The sequence below is a fragment of the Prunus persica genome, chromosome G1 (genome assembly GCF_000346465.2).
Source record: "Prunus persica cultivar Lovell chromosome G1, Prunus_persica_NCBIv2, whole genome shotgun sequence".
NCBI classification, from domain to species: Eukaryota; Viridiplantae; Streptophyta; class Magnoliopsida; order Rosales; family Rosaceae; genus Prunus; species Prunus persica.
The window spans coordinates 15790133-15817168 of record NC_034009.1 but is presented as its reverse complement, the minus strand read 5'-3'; the positions used below and the strand labels follow the sequence as shown (position 1 = coordinate 15817168).

Genomic DNA, 27036 nt, shown 5'->3' with positions numbered 1-27036 from the left:
ATTTTGCCTAATGGCGTGTGATATATTCTTGGAAAGCTTAGAGATCAAGCTACGTTTCTCATATTTTTTTAGAATTTTCTAGGAGGAGGAACAACCCCAAAATGTGCGTGCAAGTTGACTGATGTGTTTTCTAGTCAAAGAATGATTCTTTCCTAATTTGTTTCTTTATTTGTTTAGGATATTGGTTTGCTTTAGGAGAATTTTTCCAGACCTTTTTAGAGTAGGGTTTAGTTATTTCACACTATATAAGGCCACCCTAAGATCTTTCTATGATAGACCATATACCTTTTCACTATCTTTCAATACACCCACAAATATATCACAGAGAGAGAGCTAAGAGTTTGGTGCTACGGTGCTTTTGGAGCTTACGAAGGTGTTGTTGTAGAGATTCCATTGATCAAGTCCTTCGGCCTAATTGGTTTTATGACAATGATTATTTTGTTGATCTTTTCTTTTGTCATGAACTAATTTCCCTTGCCAGGGCTACGATGTAGCCTAACCATGAATACTTAAATTTTTTTATTTTTTATTTATAGTTATATTAATTTCTAATTACTATTTCATGTTGAGTATTTGTTAAATTTCTTAACTCTTTAAATATCTAGCCAATATTTAATTGATTTGATGATTCAAGCGGAGACCGAGAGGAGATGTTTGGTGTTTGCTTCTCGTAACAAATACCATGCCTTGAATGAGTACCCGAGAGGGACTAACATGACTCATGCAGTTTTTTTGCAGGTTCTCATAGAACTTAATGGGTTCTTGATTTTCTAAATCCGTTGATCGAGAGAGAATGGGTCGTTAATTGAGAATACTTTTGGTTGAGCTCGAGAGGTGACATCGAATGATTAGGAGAAACCAACTGTCCAAATGGGTAGTAATTAGGGTTAATTGGCTATATGAATTAAGTGAAATTGGTTATGATGAAAATGGATGGTCTAGTGTCTCCTGAACTTCATTTCCTAAATTGTTACTTAGATTGTTATTTTTTGTATTCGTTTTAATTTAATTTAAATCAATCAATCACTCTCCTTAATCAATTGTTCAAATAAATTTTTGGACTAATCATAATTGATAATTAATAGAAAATTACAATCTTTGTGTAAAAGACACTTAACTTATTTCAATATTACTTGTATGGATTATGCGCTTGCAATAATTTCACAACATAAAATAATAATGGGTGCGAGCTAAATGTATTGGAGCCCAAAAGGCCCCTCTTCCAAGAAAAATGAGTTGGATCAAAAGGAGTGTGGTACAAGATGAGGCATGGGCATGGCCTGCCTTGCCTCTGGTCCGGCCCTAATCCCAAAGGGTTGTTCCAAGTCCAACATTAGATATTGCTAGAACGATGGTTAATCCTACTATGTGTAGGAGTTAGCAGAAGTTAACATTCCACCTATAGGAGACGAAAAGAAATGTATACATAATACATGGGCATAAAAGCTAATTTTCAAGGTATCACACTTCATATTTCCTTTTTTAGTATTTGAATACTAATTTGAGCATCATAGTCTTTTTGAAAAATTATCTTGCAGATATGGGCTTAGTCAAGTTGACTAGAGCAAATGTGCTCCCTATTCTGCACTCAAGTTTGAATTTTCCTTCCATAATTTACGTTAGATTAAAATAGAGTATAGTTTGTATAAAAAAAAAATAATAATCTCAAAAGGCCCATAGCTTCCATATTTATTGATAACTTCTATCCACTATCAACAAATTTTCTATGTATTATGTAGGCTACTTTGCATGCCAAAGAGCTCAAAAAAAAAAAAAAAAAAAAAAAAAAAAAAACCTTCAACAAAGAGAATGACTATTGACTGCACATTAGGGTTAAATGAACTGGGTTGATGTTGAAGGATGGCAATGGTCAAGGGCGGAGCCAGTCATGGGCAAGAGGTGGCTCTGTCACCTCCATAGTTTCAAACATATGTACAATAACATGCCATCGTATATAAATATTGCAAGAAAACTCTCATATTTACATTAATAGCCCTCCAAACAAGTATATGGTATGTTAAATTTGTGTAATAATCAGTCAAACTAAAGTTTCTTCTTTATATTTTGGCCCATTATATTTAAAATCCTAATTCCGCCCGTGGCCGTGGGTGGTCATCAAGTCTGTATTAAGCTAAAGTGTACATATTGTAACTTGGCATCCACTAAAACTCACACACAGAGACGAGACTAATCTTGAGAGCAGACTTGGCGAAGATCATTTTGTTTTTCATCTTGTATTGAATTGAACACCAGCGTCCAATAATATTATTTCTCATCGGTCGTCATTTGTCAATGAAGAGGTAGAAAGTTCATGTGTTCTTTAGAAAAAAAGAAAAAAAAAATAGATCTTCATGAGAAATATAACAACACTATAACACATATGATAATATTTTTATATGGTATAATATTATTAGTTGAGAATACTATAATATTATACCACATAAAAATATCATCCGACATCACAGTTTCCTCTTTTGTCATGCAACCTTTGAATGCATTAGCTTTTAGCATTTAAAAAGACATCTTTCAGTGTGTAACGCGGTTGGGCCAATTCAAGAGAGTTGTGATTTGTGAAGGCTGTTTTACCACGTCAGTCGATATTTTCACTATGAGCATATTAAGGTTTCAGTTGATATTTTCGCTCCATTCAAAAGGTGCCGAATAATATCATATGATTCTCCCATCCTGTGCATTTATGGCCATACCTTTTAGAACATATATATTATTCTTCCTCTTCTTCTTCACCATTGCATATAATTCTCAGCCAAATCCAAATAAACAGAAAATCCCGAAGACTAAAATCAGAGATGGGATTTGAAAATGAGCATATTGTGATGCTGCCATTCATGGCTCAAGGCCATCTCATACCATTTCTAGCACTAGCAAAGCAAATCCAGCAAAGAACAAACTTCACCATCACCATTGCCTCCACCCCCCTCAACATCCAGTCCCTCCAATCCACCATTGCCACCTCATCAAACAACAACACCATCCACTTGGCTGAGCTTCCATTTTGTAGCACAGACCATGGCTTGCCCCAAAACACTGAAACCACAGAGAACTTGCCTCTCAACAAAATGGTCAATCTTTTTGCTGCATCCCTCAGCCTTGAAGCTCCTGCTCGCCGCCTGATCTCCGGCATCATCGAAACAGAAGGCCGCCCGCCGCTTTGCGTAATCTCGGATGTGTTTTTCGGATGGGCTAATGATGTTGCAGACAGCTTAGGCACTGTCAATGTGAGCTTCACCACAGGTGGTGCTTATGGCACCGCAGCCTACATCTCCATTTGGCTTAACCTCCCACACCGCTCTACAGACGAGAACTTCTTCACCCTTCCCGGGTTCCCGGAACGGTGCCGTTTCGATATCTCTCAGCTGCATCCATTTTTAAGAGCTGCAGATGGTACAGATTATTGGTCAAGATTTTTCCAGCCCCAAATTTCACTTTCTGCTAAATCTTTTGGTTGGCTGTGTAACACTGTGGAGGAAATTGAACCCTTTGGCTTGGATATCTTGAGGAATTACGTGAGGCTTCCTGTTTGGTCTATTGGGCCTCTCATTCCTAGAGAGGCACTTAAGAACTCATCCACTTTGGATGTAAGTGTCTCAAGGCAACGTGCAGGAAAAAAACCGAGTTTTCCTGCTGAGAAATGCCTTGAATGGCTTGATTCACATGGTTCAGATTCTGTTATTTATATTTCTTTTGGTTCTCAGAACACAATCAGTGAAACCCAAATGAAGGAATTGGCTATTGGGTTGGAAGAAAGTGGGAGGGCTTTCATTTGGGTCATAAGGCCTCCTATTGGGTTTGATATGAAAGGAGAGTTCAGAGCAGAGTGGTTGCCTCAAGGATTTGAAGAGAGAATGAACAAAAGCAAACAAGGGTTGTTGGTGCACAATTGGGCACCTCAGTTGGAGATTTTGTCACACAAATCCACAAGGGTGTTTGTGAGTCATTGTGGGTGGAATTCAGTGATGGAGAGCTTGAGCCAGGGTGTGCCAATTGTTGGGTGGCCGTTGGCAGCAGAGCAGGCTTATAATTCAAAGATGTTGGAGGAGGAGATGGGTGTGAGTGTGGAGCTGACAAGGGGTGTGCAGAGCAAAATTGTTGGGGAGGAGGTGAAGGGTGTGATTGATTTGGTGATGGATGAAAGCGGGAAAGGAGGAGAGATGAGGAAAAATGCTGCTGTGATTAAGGAGAAGATAAGAGCATCAATAAGAGATGATGATGAAGAAAAAGGGTCTTCTGTTAAGGCAATGGATGATTTTGTTGCTGTTCTTTTATCAAAGAGACAAGAATCATCAAAATCCAGTAACTCCATTGTTAGTAATTAGGTTTTTCTCTTGAAGAGAAATGAAAGAATCTTTGTAACTTTCAAGTCATTTGAGAAATGACCTATTGTTTGGAGTTCTAATTTTTTTATTTATTGCCCTACTGTCATTTCTTATAGACTATTCATAGAGACGTGAGTCTCATAAACAAGAGATTGTCATTAATTTAAGGACATTCAAGAGAAAGCATTAAAAAAGATTGTTAATTGTGTGGATGTTCATAAACATCTTTGGGCACAACATGAATATATCTTATTAACAACAAAAGGCAAACTCAATTCTGCCAATTGCTCTGTCTCTTACTCACTCTCTGTTATTTCATCATACACACACACACACACACTCTCTCTCTCTCTCTCTCTCTCTCTCTCTCTCACACACTCACTTTATGATTGGCTATTGAAGTGTTTGGTTCTTACCTCTTTGATAAGAGGAAGATAGAGGACTGGAGAGAAGCTCTGCAGAAGCTGAGCAAGATTCGTCCAGGTGATCTTCATGATGTGCTAAAGATAAGTTATGACGCACTAGACAAGCCAAACAAGTATATCTTCCTAGATATTGCATGTTTATTTGTAAAGATGAACATGAAGAGAGAAGATGCAATTAACATATTGAAGGGTTGTGGTTTGCGGGCGAGATAGCCATTTCTGACCTCACAGCAAAGTCACTTATTAAGATCACTGAAGACAGTACACTGTGGATGCACGATCAGATTAGGGACATGGGAAGGCAAATCGTTAGAGACGAAAACTTTTGGATCCCGGCATGCGTACTAGACTGTGGGATAGTCATGAAATCATGAATGTCTTCAAGGATGATAATGTACAGATTCCAGCATGATAAATTTTATTCTAATAATTTTTATTGTTTATATATATTCATACCTACCTACTTGACAATAGGGAACAAGACATATACAAGGGATAGTCCTAGACTTCGAATCAAGGACAATGAAGGTGAGGGATCCGGGTGGTGACAGAATTTCTTGGAATAACTTTCGAAGAGGCCCAACTTTTACCTCTGCAGTTACATACGTTAAGGAAAGATACAAAGCACATCACCAAAATAAAGCAGAGAAAAAAAGAGAGGTTATAATTTGCTCAAAACCCCTTGCAGCAATGGTCAATCTTAGACTGCTTCAAATTAATTATGTGCATTTGGAAGGAGACTTGAAGTTTCTTCCTGCTGAGTTGAAGTGGTTACAGTGGAAAGGTTGTCCTCTGAAATCTCTCGCCTTGGATTTTTTTCCTCTCCGACTTGCCGTCCTTGATCTTTTAGACAGCAAACTCGAACGTTTGTGGCGTGGGCGTGGTCACAAGGTACGTATAAGCTTAATTATCTGATCCCTCATCTCCGTTATTATTTTGACATTGTATGCATGTGCATGACTGATCTTTATTTTTTTTGTCTTTCTATTTCCAGGTGGCTGAGAAACTGATGCTCTTGAATCTGACCGGCTGCTTTAATCTAACTGCTATTCCTGATTTATCTGGTAATGGGGCCTTGGAAAAGCTTATTCTTGAGCATTTCACCGGACTCACTAAGCTTCACAACTCTATTGGGAATTTGCAGACATTAGCCTACACGGAAGTCAACTTCACAATCTCCTCCTAGCAATTAGTCTTTCCTACTGTAAATTGGATTTCCTGCTGTAAATCGGATTGTATTCATGTCTATATTATTCATACCTTAAGTAGATATCTTGTACTAGTATAAATAAGGACTTTGTGTAATCTATTAAATACAAGGAAATATATTTTCTACATGGTATCAGCCTAACCTAGGGTTTTCTCCCTCTCCCTTATTCGATCCTCTTCTCCTTTAGGTCAAACTCATGGCTTCGTCTGAATCCACCATCTCCCTCCCAAGTCCCAACTACCTTCTTTGGCTCCGCCAACTCAAACCCGTTTTAGTCGGTCATGACCTCCAGAAATTTATCAATGACACTCATAAACAACCTTCTACCCACACTTCCACCTCTACCACCGAAACACCCACAACCACCACCACTCTTACCCAAACTAATCCCGCCCATGCTTAGTGGTACCAACAAGACCAACTCATTGTTAGCTACATCACCAGTACACTCTCTGAGTCCATTCTCTCTCTCACTGTCAGTTGCACCTCTGCCCGAGATCTCTGGGAGTGTCTCTAATGCCACTTCTTTCAATCTACTATGGCCAGTGAATCTGCTCTTCATTTTCAACTCATGGATTTGCAAAAAGGCTCTCAACTCATTGATGCTTACCTCTATCATGCTAAGTCCCTTGTCGATTCACTGGCTGCCATCAATGAACCTGTCATCCCAAAAGAACTTGTCACTGCTATGCTTCGAGGTTTAGGACCCAATTACAAAATGCTCGTCACTGCAATTCTCAATTTTCCTCTGCTTCCTGACTTTGCGAATCTTCATGCTTGTTTGTTAGCTTTTGATGCACAGGCTCCTCGAATCTCTTCTGATCAAATCACAACGCTAATGGCCACCTAATCCTCTCCTCACACCACCGGTCATACTTCCTTCCCTTCTCACCGTGGTGGTGGCTCTTCCAGCAACAGGTGCGGTGACCGTGGTGGCTGGCCCGGTCGTGGCTGTGGTGGCTAGCGCAACGTCTCATCTTCCTGAAGCAACCCGTGGAATGGCTTACAGCAGCCCCAATGGCCTAATCAACCGTTGCCTCCTTTTGCTCCAAGTTCTGGATCTCAAAGCAACTGGCCTTTCTTTCAGCCTCCTTGGGTCCAATCTGCTGCTTTTGGCAAACACTCTGCATGACCCAACTCAGCTTCTTGTGTCTTGGGACCCGCTTGGTGCACCACCTACAATACCAATCAACATACTACTTCAACATATCCCCATCGCTACAATGACCCAAAATCCTTTCCTTCTTTTGCTAGGGCTCAATTTATGCAGCCACCTGACTCTACTTGGTACCCTGACACAGGTGCCACTCATCACATGACTGGTAGTCTTTCTAATCTCAAAAATCAACAACCATATTAAGGTAATAATTCTGTACTTCTTGGTAATGAAGATTCTCTCTCTATCTCTCATACTGGCTCTCTTCCTCTTCCTTTAGGTTCTCACAAATTTTGTCTTCAAAATGTCTTTCATCTCTTCGTACTAATCTTTTTTCTGTTGCCCGTTTTACTTGTGATAATTTAGTTTTCTTTGTCTTTACTCCTAACTTTTATCAAATCTATGACTTACGTACTGGTTCGTTACTCTTTCAGGGCCTTTCTAAAGATGGTCTTTACCCACTTTCCCTCTCCTCTCACTCATCCACAGTCCCCCGTGCCCTTACCACCGTGCACTCTCCTGCTTGGCATTGTCACCTTGGCCATCCATCCCATCCTGTGCTATCTCATTTAGCGTCATCTCTAGGCTTTAAAGTTTCAAATGCTTTCTGTAAGGATTGTGCACTTAGGAAATCCACCAAACTGTCATTTCTTAGTACTAAAACCTTTGCCCCATCTCCCTTTTATTTAACTCACTCTGATGTATGGATGTCCCTGGTCATTTCTATCATTGGTAATCGCTATTATGTCTTGTTTACAGATGAATTTTCTCGTTACTCCTGGATCTATCCTATGCACCGCAAAAATGAGGTCTTTTCTCACTTTCAAACCATTCTTGCGATGGTTAAAAATCAATTTCACACCACTGTGACAATGGCACTAAATATGTTAATAATGATTTCTCTGATCTTTGCAGTCAACTAGGCATCCACAAACGTGTCTCATGTCCCCACACTCCCCAACAAAATAGCCTAGCTGAACGTAAACACGGACATATTGCCACCATGATCCGTACCCTCCTTACAACTTCTCACACTCCCCACAATCTCTGGGTTGAAGCTGCCCTCACTGTTGTCCATATCATAAACCTGCTACCTATTCCTAATCTTCAATGGGACACTCCATACAATCGTCTATTCCAATATCCTCATACTCTCATCTCCGAGTGTTTGGGTGTTCTTGTTTCCCTTACCTTGGACCATATACTGAAAATAAACTCACCAATCGCACATTTGAATGTGTTTTCCTTGGATATAGTTCTCACCATAAAGGTTACCGTTGTTTACATCCCTCACGGGTCGTGTTTACACATCCCGTTATGTTTTATTTAACGAAATGCATTTTTTATTTGAGCATTTGCAGGTATCATCTTCTTCAGAGTATGTGGATATTGAATTCCACCCAATTATGCCCTCCTCCACACCTGTGCCTATATCAATTACTCCTGCCGCAGACTTAGACTCAGACTCGCAACCTCACGGCACCTCCCTGGTGCGCACCTTTCCAGCTGTTGCAGTCTCAAGTCATGACCCTGTTGCACCCCTGGGTCCACTCAACTACACTTCTTCTGCTTTATTCCAGCCCTTGCTCCAAACTTATTCATGACGCCCTCGCATACAGCTCTCTCCGCTTGTGCCTGCCCCAGTTCCAGCAGCTCCAAACCCTCCGGTTCTAGTAGCTTTGACCTCCCTGATTCCAGCAGCTCCGAACCCTCTGGTTACAGCAGCTCCGAACCCCCAAGTTCTAGCAGCTCCACAATCTCCTGTTGTAACACCCCGACTTCAAATTTAATCCCTTATTTAAATTATTTAAGCGAAATTACAAATTTACTCTTGGGGTAGGGGTATTTTGATCATTTTCTTACCTAGAAAGAGTTTGGGGCAATGACTGGTATTTTTGGGTAGGTCTTATTAAGATGAGTCCGTAGACACGTAGTGGGCTCGATTCGGAGTTGAAACGAAAACGTTACGAGCAAAACAAGCTCAGTGGCAAAATCAGATTCTCTCTCTCTCTCTCTCTCTCTCTCTCTCTCTCTCTCTCTCTCTCTCCTCCATGCGCAGTCCCTCTCTCTTTCCTCTCTCGCTCGCCCAATTATAGCCGGCCACGTTTTGGCCGACCGTTCTCTCCTCCGACCACCGATGACGACGGGGCCGGTACCAAAATGACCTCGCAGGCCTCAGAGATACCGCTTCTATCCGGGCCGCAACCCTTCCTCGCAAATCTGGAAGTCCATAAAGGTTCTAATATGCCTAGGACACATGTCCCATGAGTTTGGTCTCGATCGGACGATCAGATTTATCACGATCATACGATAGGATGGTTATTATAAACCTAGCCCTAGGGTTGGCATTTTCAGAGTATCCGGGACTCCGATTTATGATCCATCGAATCCTACACGGTCCTGGAATTACCTAGATCGACATATACTAGAATAACTACGATCCAACGGTTCAAATGTATCGAACCCGAAAATCGCACAATATGCGAGATCCGATTGGGGCTTAAACGTTGTCCGAATTGAGATCCGCGAATTCGTACACGCTCGTGAGGACCAAGGGATTATTCTAGGACTGAGTGTGGTCCCTACTATGCTGCCCACGAGCTGCCACACGGGCTGGCAGCGTGTGGGTGGCTTGATCAATTTCGATGACCGGAAAACTCTGTCATTGTAAGCCCAACTTCCTACCTTAGGTTCATAACGTGATTTGGAGCCACTTTTGTTCTTGGACATACCCCAAAAACTGACCGGAAGTGGCCGGAATAGCGATCCCAAATTTGGCTAAACTTAGGGTTATAAATCGAACCACCTAGGCTAGAAATTGATCAAATCCTACCCAATCATCAGCTATAGCTCGAAAAGTAGGTAAGAAACCATACCTCACTCGACAGATTTGGCCGCCGGAGTGGCTGGAAAACTCTAAAACACCGTAGGAAAACCTGTCCCTTTTCTCAGCTTCGAATCGAGCTCATCGTCACCGAATCGGATCGGGTCTTGGATGGGTTTTGTAGAGGAAGAGGAGGGGAAGAGATTTCATGAAAGTTGCGGTGGCAACCGGGTTGAGATGGTGTCTCCAAAGAATGATCGAAGTGAAGGGAATGAAGAAAATAACCCGAAAATCTGGTTAAATCGCAATTTTTAAAATTCCCACTATGCCCTTTTCGTTTCTAGACCTTTTCTATTTTGTTACAACTCGAAATTGGGCGTGCCACATGTCTACGAACTTGTATCATCGATCTCTACGCAATGGTACCACCCAAATTCCCAAATCCTTTCCCAACTAAAAAGTCAACTTTAAACCCAATAAAATATTCTAGGGACAAATAGTCTTTTACTAGAATAAATTAATAATTAAAATTTGATTTAGGATCGGGTTGTTACAATTAGCATCCCCATCCCAAACCTGACTCAATAATTATAAGAGTAATTTTAAATTAATACATATATAATATAATATAAACATCATTCAAAAATTAAAAATAAATAAGAAACCGCCTCCTCTCCTCATCTCTTCTTATTTCCTATTTCTTCTTTCTCTGTCTATCACTCATAGACTTCATCGTCTTTTTCTTTTGCTTTTTTGTTGCATCTGACATAGCAACAAACCCTCATGTTTTAGCTTAGAATAGAATTAAAAAATGTTGGCCGCAAAGAAGTTAATTGGTTGTTGTTTGTGAGTGGATGAATTCAACAAATTAACAGTACCAAAAGAAATATATACTCAACCACTGTTGTCATTGGATTTAGATGCTTATATATTGAATGAGTTCACTATTACAAAAAAAAGAATAGACGACGGTGATACACCATCGTTGTGATGCTTTAAAAATCGTCGTTAAATCGACCGCCAATCAAATTATGACGGCATTTCATTGTCGTTTATCTGTAAAGACGATGGTTTTCCTAAAAACCGTCGTTGTCCTGATGTAAACACGATAGTGTTCTAAAGACCGTCGTTGTTTATGAGTAAAGCCGATGGTTTATAAAAAATCGTCTTTATTTATGGGTCAATACGACAGTTTTTGTTTAAAAGATGACAGTATTTTATTAAAACCGTCGTCATATATGGATAGAGACGTCGGTATTTAGTTAAAAAGGGTCATTGATTGTATATAAAGACAACAACATTGTGTTAAAAACAGTCATTGATTATATGTTTAACGACGATTTTTTCAATAAAACCATCGTTTTATTATCTTTAAATTTATCGTCTAATAAATTCCCAAGTTGTTACATTTTTGTTTTTTGTTTCCTATGTGATTCTATATAACGATTTTAACCAGAAAACCAATTATAATACTTTATTAACGAATATATACACTCAAAAATGATTTCTTTCATAAAACTTGAAAACTCAATAGTTATAACATAGTCGACCAATCTTTATAACTATAAATAATGAAGCTCACAAATTTTACTAATTTGATCTTAACTTCATCAATTTGTTCTTTAGTTGACTTAGCTCTGCCTTCATGCACATTTTCCAAGTTGGTGGTGTCGGAAGGACCTGTAATCTGCTGAACCAACTTAGAAATTTGCCTCTCATACTTCCTGAAATCCTAACAAAAAGAAAAGGCACAGCATGACAAACTAACACAAAGGAAGAGAAAAAACAGGTTGAAAAGTGGATTAGAATAACATGACTTATCCAAACATTGCATAAACAGGATGCAATACAATCACAATGACAAGAAAAGATCATGATAGTAATATTTTCGTCTCCAATTATAGCACGCCACGTGGAAAAAAAAATCCTTTAAATTAATTAATTGAACTAATTTAGTTGACCAATTAATTAATAAGGATAATATCTTAATTATAGGATATTAATACCATTAATTTAGATATTATCCTAATAAGGAATCATCATCAAATTACGAGATTTGGATCCCAATCAAATCCCTAATGAACTCAATCTCTACAATTTGGAGAAAGACTAAACTCCTTAATAAGAGTTTTATTCTCTACAAAACCTTAGCCTCCAAGGCTCCTATAAATAGATGGCTTCATTCATCATTTGAGGTAATTATAAACCTACTTATAAACCTAATTCTACAACCTGATAAATACTCGAAACTCTCCATCTCTCTCTCTCCCTAGCCGCGGGCAACACCACCATCACCCCCGACCGCATATGTCTCCTCCCTTCATATATTACATACACAGCTCCGGCCACCACACACGGCTCCGACAGTTTGGTTCACACCGTACATACATCTCCGTACCCTTTTTTATCTATTGTCTCTCCTAGATTCAATCGACCTAACTTTGGCATCGGAGGGCCTTTGGCCAACACCCCCGGGTGTGGTCTATTTACTCCGGCCTTTTTGATAGGAATCGAGGAAAAGAGAGAAGGAAGATCAAAGGTTGAAGAATCACAAAGCGAATATTCTCCCGCGAGGATTTTTGCACAAACAGAAATCATCAGTAATAATAAGAAATAATATAAAGTAATAATATCAACAAGCAAACGATACATTACAGAACAAAGGAGAGAATCAATGGAAACATGCATTCTAATATTGAGTTCCAGAATTAGATATTCAAACGACATATATATTAAATTAATCAATTCAATTAGATATCAGGAAGTTGTAGGCAAATAGAAAAAACATAAGCATTGTTTCACAAAACCAATAGAATAAAGCCTTCAACGCTTAATGTTTGGGTGCCAGACCTCAATGGAGCGTAATCTCAGTGCCTGGTTTTCATCATCAAACAGTTTAAGCTTTTGTAGCATCCCCTGCTCTAGATTCTGAGCACTTTTTGCTGCCTTGAGTATATTACCTGCCATTAAATTGCCCAGTTCATGTATCTGATGGTGGAAAACTTCTGGAAAGAAACAACTGAAAAGCCCATGAAAAGAAAGAGGTGCGAGAAAGTTCTTTTATTTCCCATTTATATGATGAATACCTGCTTGGGAAGTGGGAACAGTTATGGGGTATCAAAGATAGGATACATGCCTAAAGAGGAATTCAACATGAATTCAAGCAAAGAAAAATTTTGCATCGCAAATGAGTAGAAATGGTTAACCACGATTAATTGAGATAGCATAGGTTAGTAGTCGAGCATGTAAGACAAATGCAATGAAAAGCATATACAATGAGCAAGTTGGGGTGGAACCCTGGTTATTAACCAAGTTACTCAAAGTTCACTGGAACAGCTTTTACTTGAAATGCAAAAAAACCTTTCCCACAACAAAGAATATCGAAAGCAATACCATAATGAGGCCAAACAAAAAGACCTCAGCTTCTGCTTTGGCTCAAGATTTCAAACATAATAAAGCATGAGCTTTTCTACTACCTCTAATAACTGAACTAAACTGCATCTCTATGTTAAAAACCTAAACACAGTTGTACCTAAAGCACCTCTAACGTAAAATCAACAGTTTATCCCTTCTTCAGGGCATTACACTGTTCAACAAGTTATGCATGACTCTTCTTACTGCTTGGGGGATCAGAATCAAGTCTGCTATACACATTCCTAAGCTGCCAAAGACCAAAACAATATCAGCACGAATCTACTTGTAGGAATTTCAGCACAAATCCTACCCTTTAGAACTGAGCTTATAATGTAAACCATCAAAGGTTCACCTGGTTTCCAGAAGTGCTAGGAAGACTTCAAAAATACACCTGAAATTTTAAAATAACACACATTACAAAATGCCAATATAAACAAGCATTTTGGATCACATTTTTCACAGACTGATCATCATCCACGATGCAAAGCTGTATGTGGAAACATCTACTTACAGAGGTTCCTATCTTGTCTTTGAAAACAAGTTCATCATCCACTAAACTTTGGATCACATCTTTCACAGGCTGAGAAATAACACATTTCTTTGGGCCTGACTTCTCAAGCTCCTTTAGCTGAAATCACCAATAAACATATAAACAGAGCTGTAGAAGTACAATATAAGCTGAAACCATTGACATTGTTCACAATGACAAAGAGATTAACCACATTTGAAATTACAGAACTCAATTGAAATCAATTAGGATAGGATCCGCAAATTAAAATTAGAAAAAATTGAATGAATTGATTAAAATTATAGCATCAGGGTGTGATAATTTACGATCAGTCTTGGTTGAAGTATTATTTACGATCTCTCTCTTTCTCTCTCTCTCTGTTCTTTGTATTCTTCTCAACATTTATGTGTTAATTTAATGTCTGGCATTGTTTTGGAACCATAATCATTGTCAATCTCATTGTTTCTTTAAAAGATTGCTGTGAAATTGTTACTTCATTTTCTTCTTTCCTTTGTTTTAAGATATTTTTGTTTGGAGAAAAAGAACTCTGTTTTTGTAATCTAAAAGACTAGGTATCTATGTCCCACATCTTGGGACTAATTGAATGTGCTTTTTGATATTGAAAGGAAGCTGGCATCTTTGGTTGAAAAAATGGTGTTACTGCTGAAGTAATTTCTACTTGATTTCAATTTGCCTATAAAACTTGTTGACTAGTGCTCAACAAGTTGGGTTTTTGTAGCTTGAGTTGGCGTATAATTTAGGTTCGTTTTTTGCATGTGAGTGTTTTCATGGATTGGATCTTCTACCTGTATGTTTGTCAAATCTCAGTCATGTTTCTGAGATGAGTTGTGCAGTAGTGTTGGTTGAAAAATGATATGTTATTTATTCATTGAAAGCATATTGTTTCCCGATGGTGAGTACTTGACCATATTATAATTTGCTACAGTTTTGTCTTGACAATTTATGTTTTTCTCTCTTTTTCTTTTCAAATTGCACAAGGAAAAAGCTGCACCCAACTCGTTTCCCTGTGAAGAACAAATTTGAGGTTAACAATTACACAATGTGTTTTAGCTGGTTTGTGCAGACACTGATGTGCAAGTCATACACTGGCTTTGGGGACCATTTTGTGCATAATGTAATGTGTAGACAATGAGTTCTTTAAGATGCCTTCTGAAGACAAAAGAAAAGCTTCTATTATGAAAATGCTAAGCAAACTTGCAGCAAACTGTACACATCATTGATTATACTTGTTATTAGGCCCCAAGAATTAGTAAGGACATAAGATATCATGTATTCTTCTTGTGGAACCGTATGTTTCTAATATTTGTGTAATATACTTGATATTATTTTTGAGTTCATTATTATAATGATATGAAATTTTCATACATGGTCATTATTTTTTATGTACTATTTATTATATGTAGCAACTGAATATTGTAATAGTTCAACAATTAGAACAATATATAATATGGGAAAGAGAGTACAAAGACATCCATACGGTACTTGTTTATTACCATTTTATTGCTTTTGCATTGGTTTTCTATTGCCGCTTTATTGCTTGTTTATTGCTTTCATATTGCTTTTGTATTGCATGTCTATTGCCACTTTATAATCTACATGACATTATAATGGAGTGGATGCAACTATGGATATCGTCAAAATTAACCATTCTTACATTATCGTCTTTTATGTTTCAAAACTGTCGTATACGTGACTGCCGTATCTTGCTCAAGATCCCAAAGTTTTCAAGTAAATCGAATTAAAATTTCATTTAATGGTATCAAAATAATTGCATGGTCTACTATACAATAATATTCAATACAATTTTTTTATTTCACGTAATCTTAAAAAATGACCAAGTATCTCAAGAATTAACAAATTGAAAACAAAAATCTCCTATTTAATTGTTGAATTTACATGAAGCATCATCCCTTTTACTCTTGCAGCTGCTCAAGCCTAGTCTCTCCAATCTACCAAAATATTTCATTCATTTATAGAATATAAGATAAACAAACCGAAAAACATGAAGCTCTCGAAGTCAAATATTTCATTCATTGATAGAATCTAAGAGATTTAATGAGTATACTTCTATACAAAGTCATCAATTATTTTCATCAAATGAAGAATGACATGTCAACCATTGTCATTGTGTTTTCACCCCACAAATTTGCTAATTTGAAGCACAATGACATCTTCTAAATATACACTCCAGCTATGTTCAACTATATGTCTGTTATGTATAAGCTTTTCATAATTTCTTGTCATTTAAAAACTTTTGTTGGTATTGAACTCAAGACACTAATGAAAAAATTTTGAGGCAGTACGTACAACAAAGCAAACCATCACAATTATGAAAACATTTTGAGGCAGTACGTACAACAAAGCAAACCATCACAATTGAAGAATACCTCTTACCCAAGATGTGTGACATAGATACACTGCTGGCATACAAGACTTTTCAAATTCCAAAGTTTAAGTGCAAAAGTAGTAAACTGACATACATAAAGTCTGGATCTTGTTGATCATAAAACACTCACCATGAGTACCTAGTCTTTTAGATTACAAAAACAGAGTTCTTTTTCTCCAAACAAAAATATCTTAAAACAAAGGAAAGAAGAAAATGAAGTAACAATTTGTAACACCCCGACCCCGAATTTAACCCTTATTTAATTATTTCATTATTTAAGGGTATTTTAGTCATATTTTTAACCGGAGAGAGTTTGGGGCAGTGACTAGTATTTTTGGATAGGTCGTACTGAGACGAGTTTATAGACACGTAGTGGGCTCGAATCGGAGTTGTAACGAGAGAGATATGGACAAAAGAAACCCAGTGGCACAATCGTAAATATTTCGAAATGGGATTTTTATAAAAATCTGGTTTTCTCTCTCTCTCTCTCTCTCTCTCTCTCTCTCTCTCTCCTCTGTCGGTCTCTCCTCTCTCTCTCCTCGTAACTCCGGCCACCGGCCACGGCTGTGGACGGGGCCGGTACCAAAATGACCGGGGCGTCGTCCTCTTCCAGCCCTAGCCGTCTCCCGCCTCCAGTCGCCGCGGTTTCGCCGAAATTTGGAGAAGAAGCGGCCGACGCCGCCCGATCTTCACAGCAGCCGATCTCCCTCCTCCGGCCGCCATTTCGGGCGATCAAGGTATGGAAATTCATCCCTTCTGCATGCTCTAGCTGATGATTGGGTAGGATTAGATCGATTCTTAGCGTAGACAATTTGATTTTCGAATTGAAAATCGGCCGAACTTCGGCGGCCGTGATCGGCCATTTTCGGTCACTTTTTGGGGTAGTTCCAAGAACAAAAGTGGCTCCAAATAGGGTGTTATACCTAGGGTAGGAGTTTGGAGCCGTGGTTTTGAGATTTTCCGGCGAAGCGTTATCGCTTTGGGCACCCACGCGCTGCCGGAGAGTGCGGCGGCGCGTGGGCACTGTAGAAAAAGTAGTGATGTGTTCCGATGAGATCCTTAGGTTGTCACGAGTACGTAGGATTTCGCGGATCTCAATTCGGACGTCGTTTGACTATCGAACGGATAATCGCATAGTGTGCGTTATCCGGGTTCGATAGGTTGGGACCGTTGGATGGTCTCAAATTTAATATATGTTAATCTAGGTATTTCACGGATCGTGTAGGAATTCACGGATTGTGAATCGGAGCCTCGGATGTTGGATTTACTACAAGTACCACCAAGTGAAAGTTAGGTCCCACGTGGCGTAGGTTATCCGGCGTTGGGACTGGCCCCATACAGGGCGTTTGGGGCAGTGACTAGTATTTTTGGATAGGTCGTACTGAGACGAGTTCATAGACATGTAGTGGGCTCGAATCGGAGTTGTAACGAGAGAGATATGGTCAAAAGAAACCCAGTGGCACAATCGTAAATATTTCGAAATGGGATTTTTATAAAAATATGGTTTTCTCTCTCTCTCTCTCTCTCTCTCTCTCTCTCTCTCTCTCGTCGGTCTCTCCTCTCTCTCTCCTCGTAACTCCGGCCACCGGCCACGGCTGTGGACGGGGCCGGTACCAAAATGACCAGGGCGTCGTCCTCTTCCAGCCCCAGTCGTCTCCCGCCTTCAGCCGCCGCGGTATCGCCGGAATTTAGAGAAGAAGCGGCCGACGCCGCCCGATCTTCACAGCTGCCGATCTCCCTCCTCCGGCCGCCATTTCGGGCGATCAAGGTATGGAAATTCATCCCTTCTGCATGCTCTAGCTGATGGTTGGGTAGGATTAGATCGATTCTTAGCGTAGACAATTCGATTTTCGAATTGAAAATCGGCCGAACTTCAGCCGCCGTGATCGGCCATTTCCGGCCACTTTTTGGGGTAGGTCCAAGAACAAAAGTGGCTCCAAATAGGGTGTTATACCTAGGGTAGGAGTTTGGAGCCATGATTTTGAGATTTTCCGGTGAAGCGTTATCGCTTTGGGCACCCACGCGCTGCCGGCGCGTGCGGCGGCGCGTGGGCACTGTAGAAAAAGTAGCGATGTGTTCCGATGAGATCCTTAGGTTGTCACGAGTGCGTAGGATTTCGCGGATCTCAATTCGGACGTCGTTTGACTATTTAACGGATAATCGCATAGTGTGCGTTATCCGGGTTCGATATGTTGGGACCGTTGGATGGTCCCAAATTTAATATATGTTAATCTAGGTATTTCTAGGATCGTGTAGGAATTCACGGATCGTGAATCGGAGCCTCGGATGTTGGATTTACTACAAGTATCACCAAGTGAAAGTTAGGTCCCACGTGGCGTAGGTTATCCGACGTTGGGACAGGCCCCATACGTGGCGTTGGTCGTACCGGCGTATGGGGAGATTTGTGATATTATGTTCAGGTCTCACGTGGCGTAGGTTATCCGGCGTTGAGACAGACTCCATACGTGGCGTTGGTTGTACCGGCGTATGGGGAGCTATGTGATATTGTGTTGAGGTCGCACGTGGCGTAGGTTATCCGGCGTGTCGACAGACCCCATACGTGGCGTTGGTTGTACCGGCATATGGGGAGATTTGTGATATGAAATTGAGGTCCTGCGTGGCGTAGGTTATCCGGCGTTGGGACAGGCCCCATACGTGGCGTTGGTTGTACCGACGTATGGGGAGATATGTGATATGATGGCATGGTCGCACGTGGCGTAGGTTATCCGGCGTGTTGACAGGCCCCATACGTGGCGTTGGTTGTACCGGCGTATGGAGAGATTATTTGAAATACAGAGAAATGAAATAAGGTATCGCCCAAATGTGGAATTTGTTTTATAAGGAAGAACTACGTGTGGCTTGATCCCTCAAGGAGGGTACGTAGGCAGCCTAAGGTTATTAAGTGCAGCCGCAGACTAAATATTAGTCATAAATTATATTTGATTTGTTTGGTAGCCTGTTAAGAATTATTGGAAGGCCGAAGGCCATTTGTGTGAATTGCATGAAATTATATTGTGCATGCTGCCAGTTGGGAATATTAAATGCGTTTTCATGCAGGTATAAATTTTGGGAAATGTCCAATTTATAGGGGAGACTCTGCCGAATTTTCGGCAGGAAGTCTCGGTTTTTAGTATTTGGGCCTGGCATAGGGAGGATGTCGGGAATTCCAAAGGGTTCGCCTCGGGTTCTGAAAAATTCGGGGCGGGTCCTTTCACAATTTCACAGCAATCTTTCAAAGAAACAATGAGATTGACAATGATTATGGTTCCAAAATAATGCCAGACATTAAATTAACACATAAATGTTGAGAAAAATACAAAGAGCAGAGAGAGAGAGAAAGAGAGAGATCGTAAATAATACTTCAGCCAAGAATAATCTCAACTCCTACTCAAATCACAAGCAAATAAAGAAAAATGATATCAACATATATTCCTATTAAATTATAGTAACATATCAATAAAACACCAAAAAAAAAAAAATCAATACAACAATACCATAGCAATACAAAACAATATGACTACAATACAACCGCAATAAAATCACAATACGATTGCTGTTCTTGAAGAGGGCATGTAAACCCAGACTTCAAAACCCCCCAAAATTGGACCAAAATGCTCAGACAATGGCCACCGAATACCAACACATGCTGTCATATTCAGAAAAGATGGTTTTGTTTGGGTTTGTTTAGGTTCCCGAATGGATTTGAAGGGAGACGAAATTGGGGTTTGCATTTGGGTAGAGAAGAAAACAGAGAGGAAGAGGAAGAACTGGGTTTTGAGGGCAAAGCTGTGGATTATGTAGGTTGTTCTTGATCTTCTTCTTCGTGAGAAGATGGTAGTTAGCTAGATGGAGAGAGAGAGAGAGAGAGAGAGAGAGAACTAAATTTCAGAGAAAAGTGATATGTGTGCAATAAGTGGACAATAAATATATATTTATAGGTGATAGTTGCAAAAAAGATTGGGGAGAGGTGGTATTTCCAGAAAAAATTATTAAAAAGGTGGCATTTCGAGCTATTTCCCTAGATTATATACCACGACCGTTTTAGAACACCGTCCTTTTTTGGAACACAATGACGGTTTTTAGATCCATCTTCGTCTAGTTTGTGTCATTGTTTAACAATTTTGTAGTACTGGTTGCACTGTTCACTTCTCTCTTTCTTTTTTTTCTTTCTTTTTTTTCCTGTGTTTGTTTACCCTTTTCTTTTCTCTAATTATCTGGTCACGTTTGGAGAATTGGGTTTTGGAGTAGGATTTGGTTGTGTTGATCCTAGCTCAAGAATAGGGGATTTGGGGCGGGGATGGGCGATATCCAGAGCCGGCCTTGGGCCAGGGCCACCAGCGCTACAGCCCGGGGCCCACAGCTGAGGGGGGCCCAAATTTTTTTTTTTAAGCTTATGTATATATTTGTATTAAAAAAAAAATAAAACAAAAGGAGTTGCTGCCTGTACTTGTCAGTGAAAAGGGAAGGCAATCAATCCAATCAGTCTTTATACTCAATCTCTAAAAGAAACGTATTGACTAAGGAAGTTCATTATTAATTAATTATAAAATATAATATAAAACAAATCAACAAATATGGGGAATCAAAACAGACTCTTATTAGCCACAAAAAGAAGGAAAGACCCTTCGACTTTCTCAGTTCATAACACAAGCAAAGCAACGCAAGCAATTTTTTTTTTTCCGGTGATTCTCCTCTTCTTCTCCAACAGAGTTGGAAAATAAATCATCCACCAGTTAGACCAGTGCCTTTCTTTGAAGGGTTTTTTTTTTTTTTTTTTTTAAGATACATATAGAATCTTTTTGTACTCAACTCTTGTAGTTGTTTTGTGTAGAATTGTGGTTTAATAGGATAAATAAAAAATCATTTGGTAATAATGATCAAGTGTTGAAAAATTGCTGTTTGTGCTTTTTCATGTGTTTTCTAATGCTTTTTCATGCTCACTTTCATGTGTTTGTATCTAGTTGACTGAAGATTGTGAGATGCTTTATGCGATTAATTGTTAACTTTTTCTTATTTATTATTTGATTCAACAGAAAACTTGGCTGGGATTCTTTTTCTTTATAATTGGAAGTTTCAAGTGGAAGAAAATATGCTCAAAATCCAGGTTTTATTGTTCTTTGTTAATTAGTTTTATTGTTTTTTTTTAATTGTGTTGTGTTTATTCTGAAAATTAAAAAATGTTTCCTAAGAAACAACTTTCCGGAAATCTCAAGAGACAAAGAAAGAAAAAAGAAGAAGAAATTGCTCAAAGTTTAAGAGGATCTTTGAATAAATATTTTGTTAAACAAACCAATGCTTCACTTGAAAATTTAGAAGAAGATTTACCAAATGAATATGAACAACCAATTCAATTGGAAGAATTAGTAGAAAATGAGAATTATGTGAATGAAGAAATTGGTGATCTAGATGAAAATGGAAATAGTGATGAACCTTTCCTAGATGAAAATGAAAATATTGATGAACCTTGCCATGAAAATGAATGTCCCGAAACAAGATTTGATTTGAACATTTATGATCCACGAGTTTGGGATAATCTTGATGCAAAAATGAGAGATTTACTTGTAGAAAAAGGTCCCCTAAGAGAAACTAATCTCAAATTCCCCATGGACGAACACAAGAGACATTTTTCTTCAAATTATTATCTTCGTACGTTACCAAATAGGGAAACTAAGGATCGAAAATGGCTAGTGTACTCAAAGGAGTTGGATAAAGTGTTTTGTTTCTGTTGTAAGTTGTTTAAAACAATGAATTCTAGAAGTCAGTTAACTAGTGAAGGAATTAGAGATTGGAAACATCTTGGTGAGAAGCTTAAACAACATGAAAGCAGTATTGAACACCTCACTAACTTGAGGTCTTGTGTTGAATTGCAAATCAGATTGAAAACAAATCAAACAATTGATACAGAATTACAAGAGCTAATCAAGAAAGATACACTACACTGGAAAAATGTTATTGTCAGAATCATTGCTGTTGTGAAATGTCTTGCTATACATAATTTGGCTTTTCGTGGAACAAATGAAAAAATTTATGAAGATGGTATGGTAACTTTTTAGGCCTACTTGAAATGATTGCAGAGTTTGATCCAGTAATGCAACATCATTTTCGGCTCATTCAAGATAAAAAGATTCATTATCATTATCTTAGCCATAAAATTCAAAATGAGTTGATAGCTATTCTAGCATCAAATGTTAAACATGCAATCATTCAAAAAATAAAAACAGCTAAATATTTTTCAGTCATTCTTGATTGTACTCCTAATGCAAGTCACAAAGAGCAAATGACTTTAATATTGAGGTGTGTAGATGTTTCAAGTACTCCAATAAATATAGAAGAGTACTTTTTAGAGTTTCTGAATGTGGAAGATACATCTGGATTAGGAATTTTTAATGAATTACAAAATGTAATTGAGTCCCTTACACTTAATATTGATGATGTGAGGGGACAAGGTTATGATAATGGCTCTAATATGAAAGGGAAAAATCTAAGTGTACAAAAAAGATTTACTTGATATAAATCCTAGAGCATTTTACATGCCATGTGGTTCTCATTGTCTCAACTTAATAGTTTGTAATATGGCCAACTCATGTGTTAAAGCAAAATCTTTTTTTGGAGCATGTCAATGCATATATACGGTATTCTCTAATTCAACAAAGCGATGGAATGTGTTACTTGATTACATAGATGGTTTAACTTTGAAATCATTGTCAACTACACATTGGGAAAGTCACATTGAAAGTGTCAAAGCAATAAAATCTCAAGCTTCCCAAATCAGAGAAGCTTTATTTAAATTAACAGAAATTAGTGAAGATGCCAAATTGAGTAGGGATGCTCAAAGTTTAGCATCAGGAGAGCTTTCAAGTTTTGAATTTATATTAAGTTTGGTTATTTGGCATGACATTTTGCATAAGATTAACTTAGTTAGTAAAAAGTTACAATCTGAAGACATGCATCTTGATGCTGCTGTAAGACAATTAGAAGGACTTGTTTTATTTTTTGAAAACTATAGAATAAATGGGTTTGTTTCTGCCATGATTGATGCTAAAGAAATTTCCCTTGATATGGGAATTGAGCCTATATTTCCAAAAAAACGTCAAGTTTGTAGAAAAAGGCATTTTGATGAGGTTTCCAATAGTGATAGGGAACAACAATCAGCTGAAGAATCATTTAGAACTGATTATTTTCTTGTTATAGTGGATATTGCTCTGGGTGAATTGAAGAGTAGGTTTGAACAATTGCATTGTTTTGAATCTATTTTTGGGTTCTTATTTGATGCTGCAAAGTTGACTTCGTTTGATGATAATGAATTGAAAGGTTTTTGTGTGAATCTTGAAAATGCTTTAAAACATGGTGATGTTTCTGATGTTAATGCAAGAGACTTATTTTCAGAATTACAGGTGTTGCAAGTGATGTTACCAAAAGAAGCATATGAAACAGATAAACCATGGACATCCATTAAAATTCTTGAGTTTGTAAAGAGTGTGGATATGTTTCCTAATGTAATGGTTGCTTATAGGGTATTATTGACTCTACCTGTGACTGTGGCATCTGCTGAAAGAAGTTTTTCTAAATTAAAATTATTGAAATCTTATTTGCGGACCACCATGACTCAAGATAGGCTAAATGGATTAGCGATATTATGCATTGAAAAGGATATGTTAGAAAACATTAAATATGATAGTATAATTGATGATTTTGCATCTAAAAGTGCAACAAGAAGACATTTTAAATGATGTTTTGTGGTTTAGATTTCATTGCTATTTTTATTTTGTAGGTACATGTGATGATTCTTTGCTTCGATTAATTGTGGAGGATGAAAAGAAGATTGATCAAATCAAGAAATGCTTATGGAGATTCGGGAGGAAGCATGTAGACTCAAATATGTAGTTTTCGTTTTTTGATGCAATGTTTACAATCCGGGGTACTCTTTTTCCTTCGTTTGGGGTTTTGTCCCATTGGGTTTTCCCTAAACAAGGTTTTAATGAGGCCCCAAAGTATTCTTCCTTATCTTTTGTAAATTCTTATAATTTTAATAAAATTAATTAGTTGATAATTTTTATTTTTTATTTTTGTTTAATTTGTATAAAGGGGCACACTTGAGAAAATTTGCCCTGGGCCTTAGAAAATCCAGGACCGGCTCTGGCGATATCCCCTCCTATAGGGACAAGGATGGGGATTCCCCAAAAACTATTCATCGGGGATGGGGGCGTGGATGGGAAGCGGGGACGGGGATGGTATTGTCATATCCGGCCTGTTGTCATCCCTACTCTTGCCCTCTCTCAAGGCCACGTGCCGCCCCTCTTCTCTCTTGGAACGTAGAGAAAACTTCATCCTTTTCAGTTAAAGCTGTATCTTCCTAATACCAAAGCTCCACACTTTTCAGTTAAAGCTACATTTTCCTAAGACCATTTAATTGATTTAGACATCAGAGGACCTTTGGCCAACACTCCGGGTGTGCTCCATTGACCGAATCTATTTTTCAAGGATCGGGGAAGAAGAGGATTGAGTGTGAAGAAGAGAATCGAGTGTGAAAAGGATCTTTCGTGAGTACTCTTCCCGGAGGAAATTTGCACAAAAAGGCTTGTCATTGATAGAAAGATGGGAAGAGGTTTGGCTCAATTTTCAGGCAGTACGCCTACACAGAGAGAGAGAGAGAGAGAGAGAGGAGGAGGAGGGGGAGTCCCCAATCGGGAAACACACAGCCCCGCTTAGAAAAAGAGAGTTGAGAGAGATTTTTAGGGTTTCCCATATTCGATATTTCTTTGGTTCTTGTTTAAAAATCAAATTTAAAGCTAGTCATGATTTTCAACCTCTTGCCATAACCACGAGTAGAGTTTAATATTAGAATTCCCAAGTACTTATTCATAAGTCCCTAAAACATTTGCTCCATAATTTGCAAACTATGTCATTTCTCAAATGACTTGAAAGTTACAAAGATTCTTTCATTTCTCTTCAAGAGAAAAACCTAATTACTAACAATGGAGTTACTGGATTTTGATGATTCTTGTCTCTTTGATAAAAGAACAGCAACAAAATCATCCATTGCCCTAACAGAAGACCCTTTTTCTTCATCATCATCTCTTATTGATGCTCTTATCTTCTCCTCAATCACAGCAGCATTTTTCCTCATCTCTCCTCCTTTCCCACTTTCATCCATCACCAAATCAATCACACCCTTCACCTCCTCCCCAACAATTTTGCTCTGCACACCCCTTGTCAGCTCCACACTCACACCCATCTCCTCCTCCAACATCTTTGAATTATACGCCTGCTCTGCTGCCAATGGCCACCCAACAATTGGCACACCCTGGCTCAAGCTTTCCATCACTGAATTCCACCCACAATGACTCACAAACACCCTTGTGGCTTTGTGTGACAAAATCTCCAACTGAGGTGCCCAATTGTGCACCAACAAGCCTTGTTTGCTTTTGTTCATTCTCTCTTCAAATCCTTGAGGCAGCCACTCTTCTCTGAACTCTCCTTTCAAATCAAATCCTGCTGGAGGCCTTATGACCCAAATGAAAGCCCTCCCACTTTCTTCCAACCCAATAGCCAATTCCTTCATTTGGGTTTCACTGATTGTGTTCTGAGAACCAAACGAAATATAAATAACAGAATCTGAAGCATGTTGATCAAGCCATTCAAGGCATTTCTCAGCAGGAAAACTCAGTTTTTTTCCCACACGCTGCCTTGAGACACTTAAATCCAAAGTTGATGTGTTCTTGAGTGCCTCTCTAGGAATGAGAGGCCCAGTGGACCAAACAGGACGCCTCAAGTTATTCCTCAAGATGTCCAATCCAAAGGGTTCAATTTCCTCCACAGTATTGCACAGCCAACCAAAAGATTTAGTAGAAAGTGAAATTTGAGGCTGGAAAAATCTGGACCAAGAATCTGTACCATCTGCAGCTCTTGTAAATGGATCCAGCTGAGAGATATTGAAACAGCACCGTTCCGGGAACCCAGGAACGGTGAAGAAGTCCTCCTCTGTAGAGCGGTGTGGGAGGTTGAGCCAAATGGAGGTGTCAGCGGCCGTTCCATAAGCACCACCTGTGGCGAAGCTCACATTGACAGTGCCTAAGCTGTCTGCAACATCATTAGCCCATCCGAAAAACACATCAGAGATTATGCAAAGCGGCGGGCGGCCTTCCTTTTCCATGATGTCGGAGATTAGGCGGCGAGCAGGAGCTTCAAGGCTGACAGAAGCAGCAACAAGATTGATCAGTTTGCTGAGAGGCAAGTTCTCTGGGGTTTCAGTGTTTGGGGGCAAGCCATGTTCTGTGCTACAAAATGAAAGCTCAGCCAAGTTGATGGTGTTGTTGTTTGATGAGGTGGCAATGGTGGATTGGAGGGACTGGATGTTGAGGGGGGTTGTGGCAATGGTGATGGTGAAGTTTGTTCTTTGCTGGATTTGCTTTGCTAGTGCTAGAAATGGTATGATATGGCCTTGAGCCATGAATGGCAGCATCACAATGTGCTCATTTTCAAATCCCATCTCTGATTTTGGGTTTTTCTGATTCCTTTGGATTTGGCTGAAATTATATGTAATGGTGAAGAAGAAGAATAATATATATATATATATATATATATATATATATATATATATATATGCTGTTTTGAAAGGTATGAGCATAAATGCATGTGTAGGATGGGAGAAATTTACGATATTAGGCTCCGTTGGATAGAGGGATTTGAAAGGAATTATTTGGATTAGACGAGCCCAAATTTGCTATAAGAACAAGAACCACATTAGATTGAATATAT

At 38.8% G+C, this 27036-nt stretch overlaps 2 protein-coding genes and 1 pseudogene across 2 annotated transcripts; 2 read left to right on the top strand and 1 right to left on the bottom strand.

Moving 5' to 3' along the window:
* On the top strand, positions 2603–4520 carry LOC18790506 (UDP-glycosyltransferase 92A1). Its single transcript, XM_007226866.2, has one exon. The coding sequence runs from the start codon at positions 2808–2810 to the stop codon at positions 4332–4334; it is 1527 nt and encodes a 508-aa protein (XP_007226928.2). The 5' UTR covers positions 2603–2807; the 3' UTR covers positions 4335–4520.
* Positions 4354–5945, top strand: LOC109946513 (annotated as a pseudogene).
* Positions 25194–26770, bottom strand: LOC18793933 (UDP-glycosyltransferase 92A1). Its single transcript, XM_007226368.2, has one exon. It carries the CDS (start codon positions 26765–26767, stop codon positions 25241–25243), a length of 1527 nt encoding a protein of 508 aa, XP_007226430.1. The 5' UTR covers positions 26768–26770; the 3' UTR covers positions 25194–25240.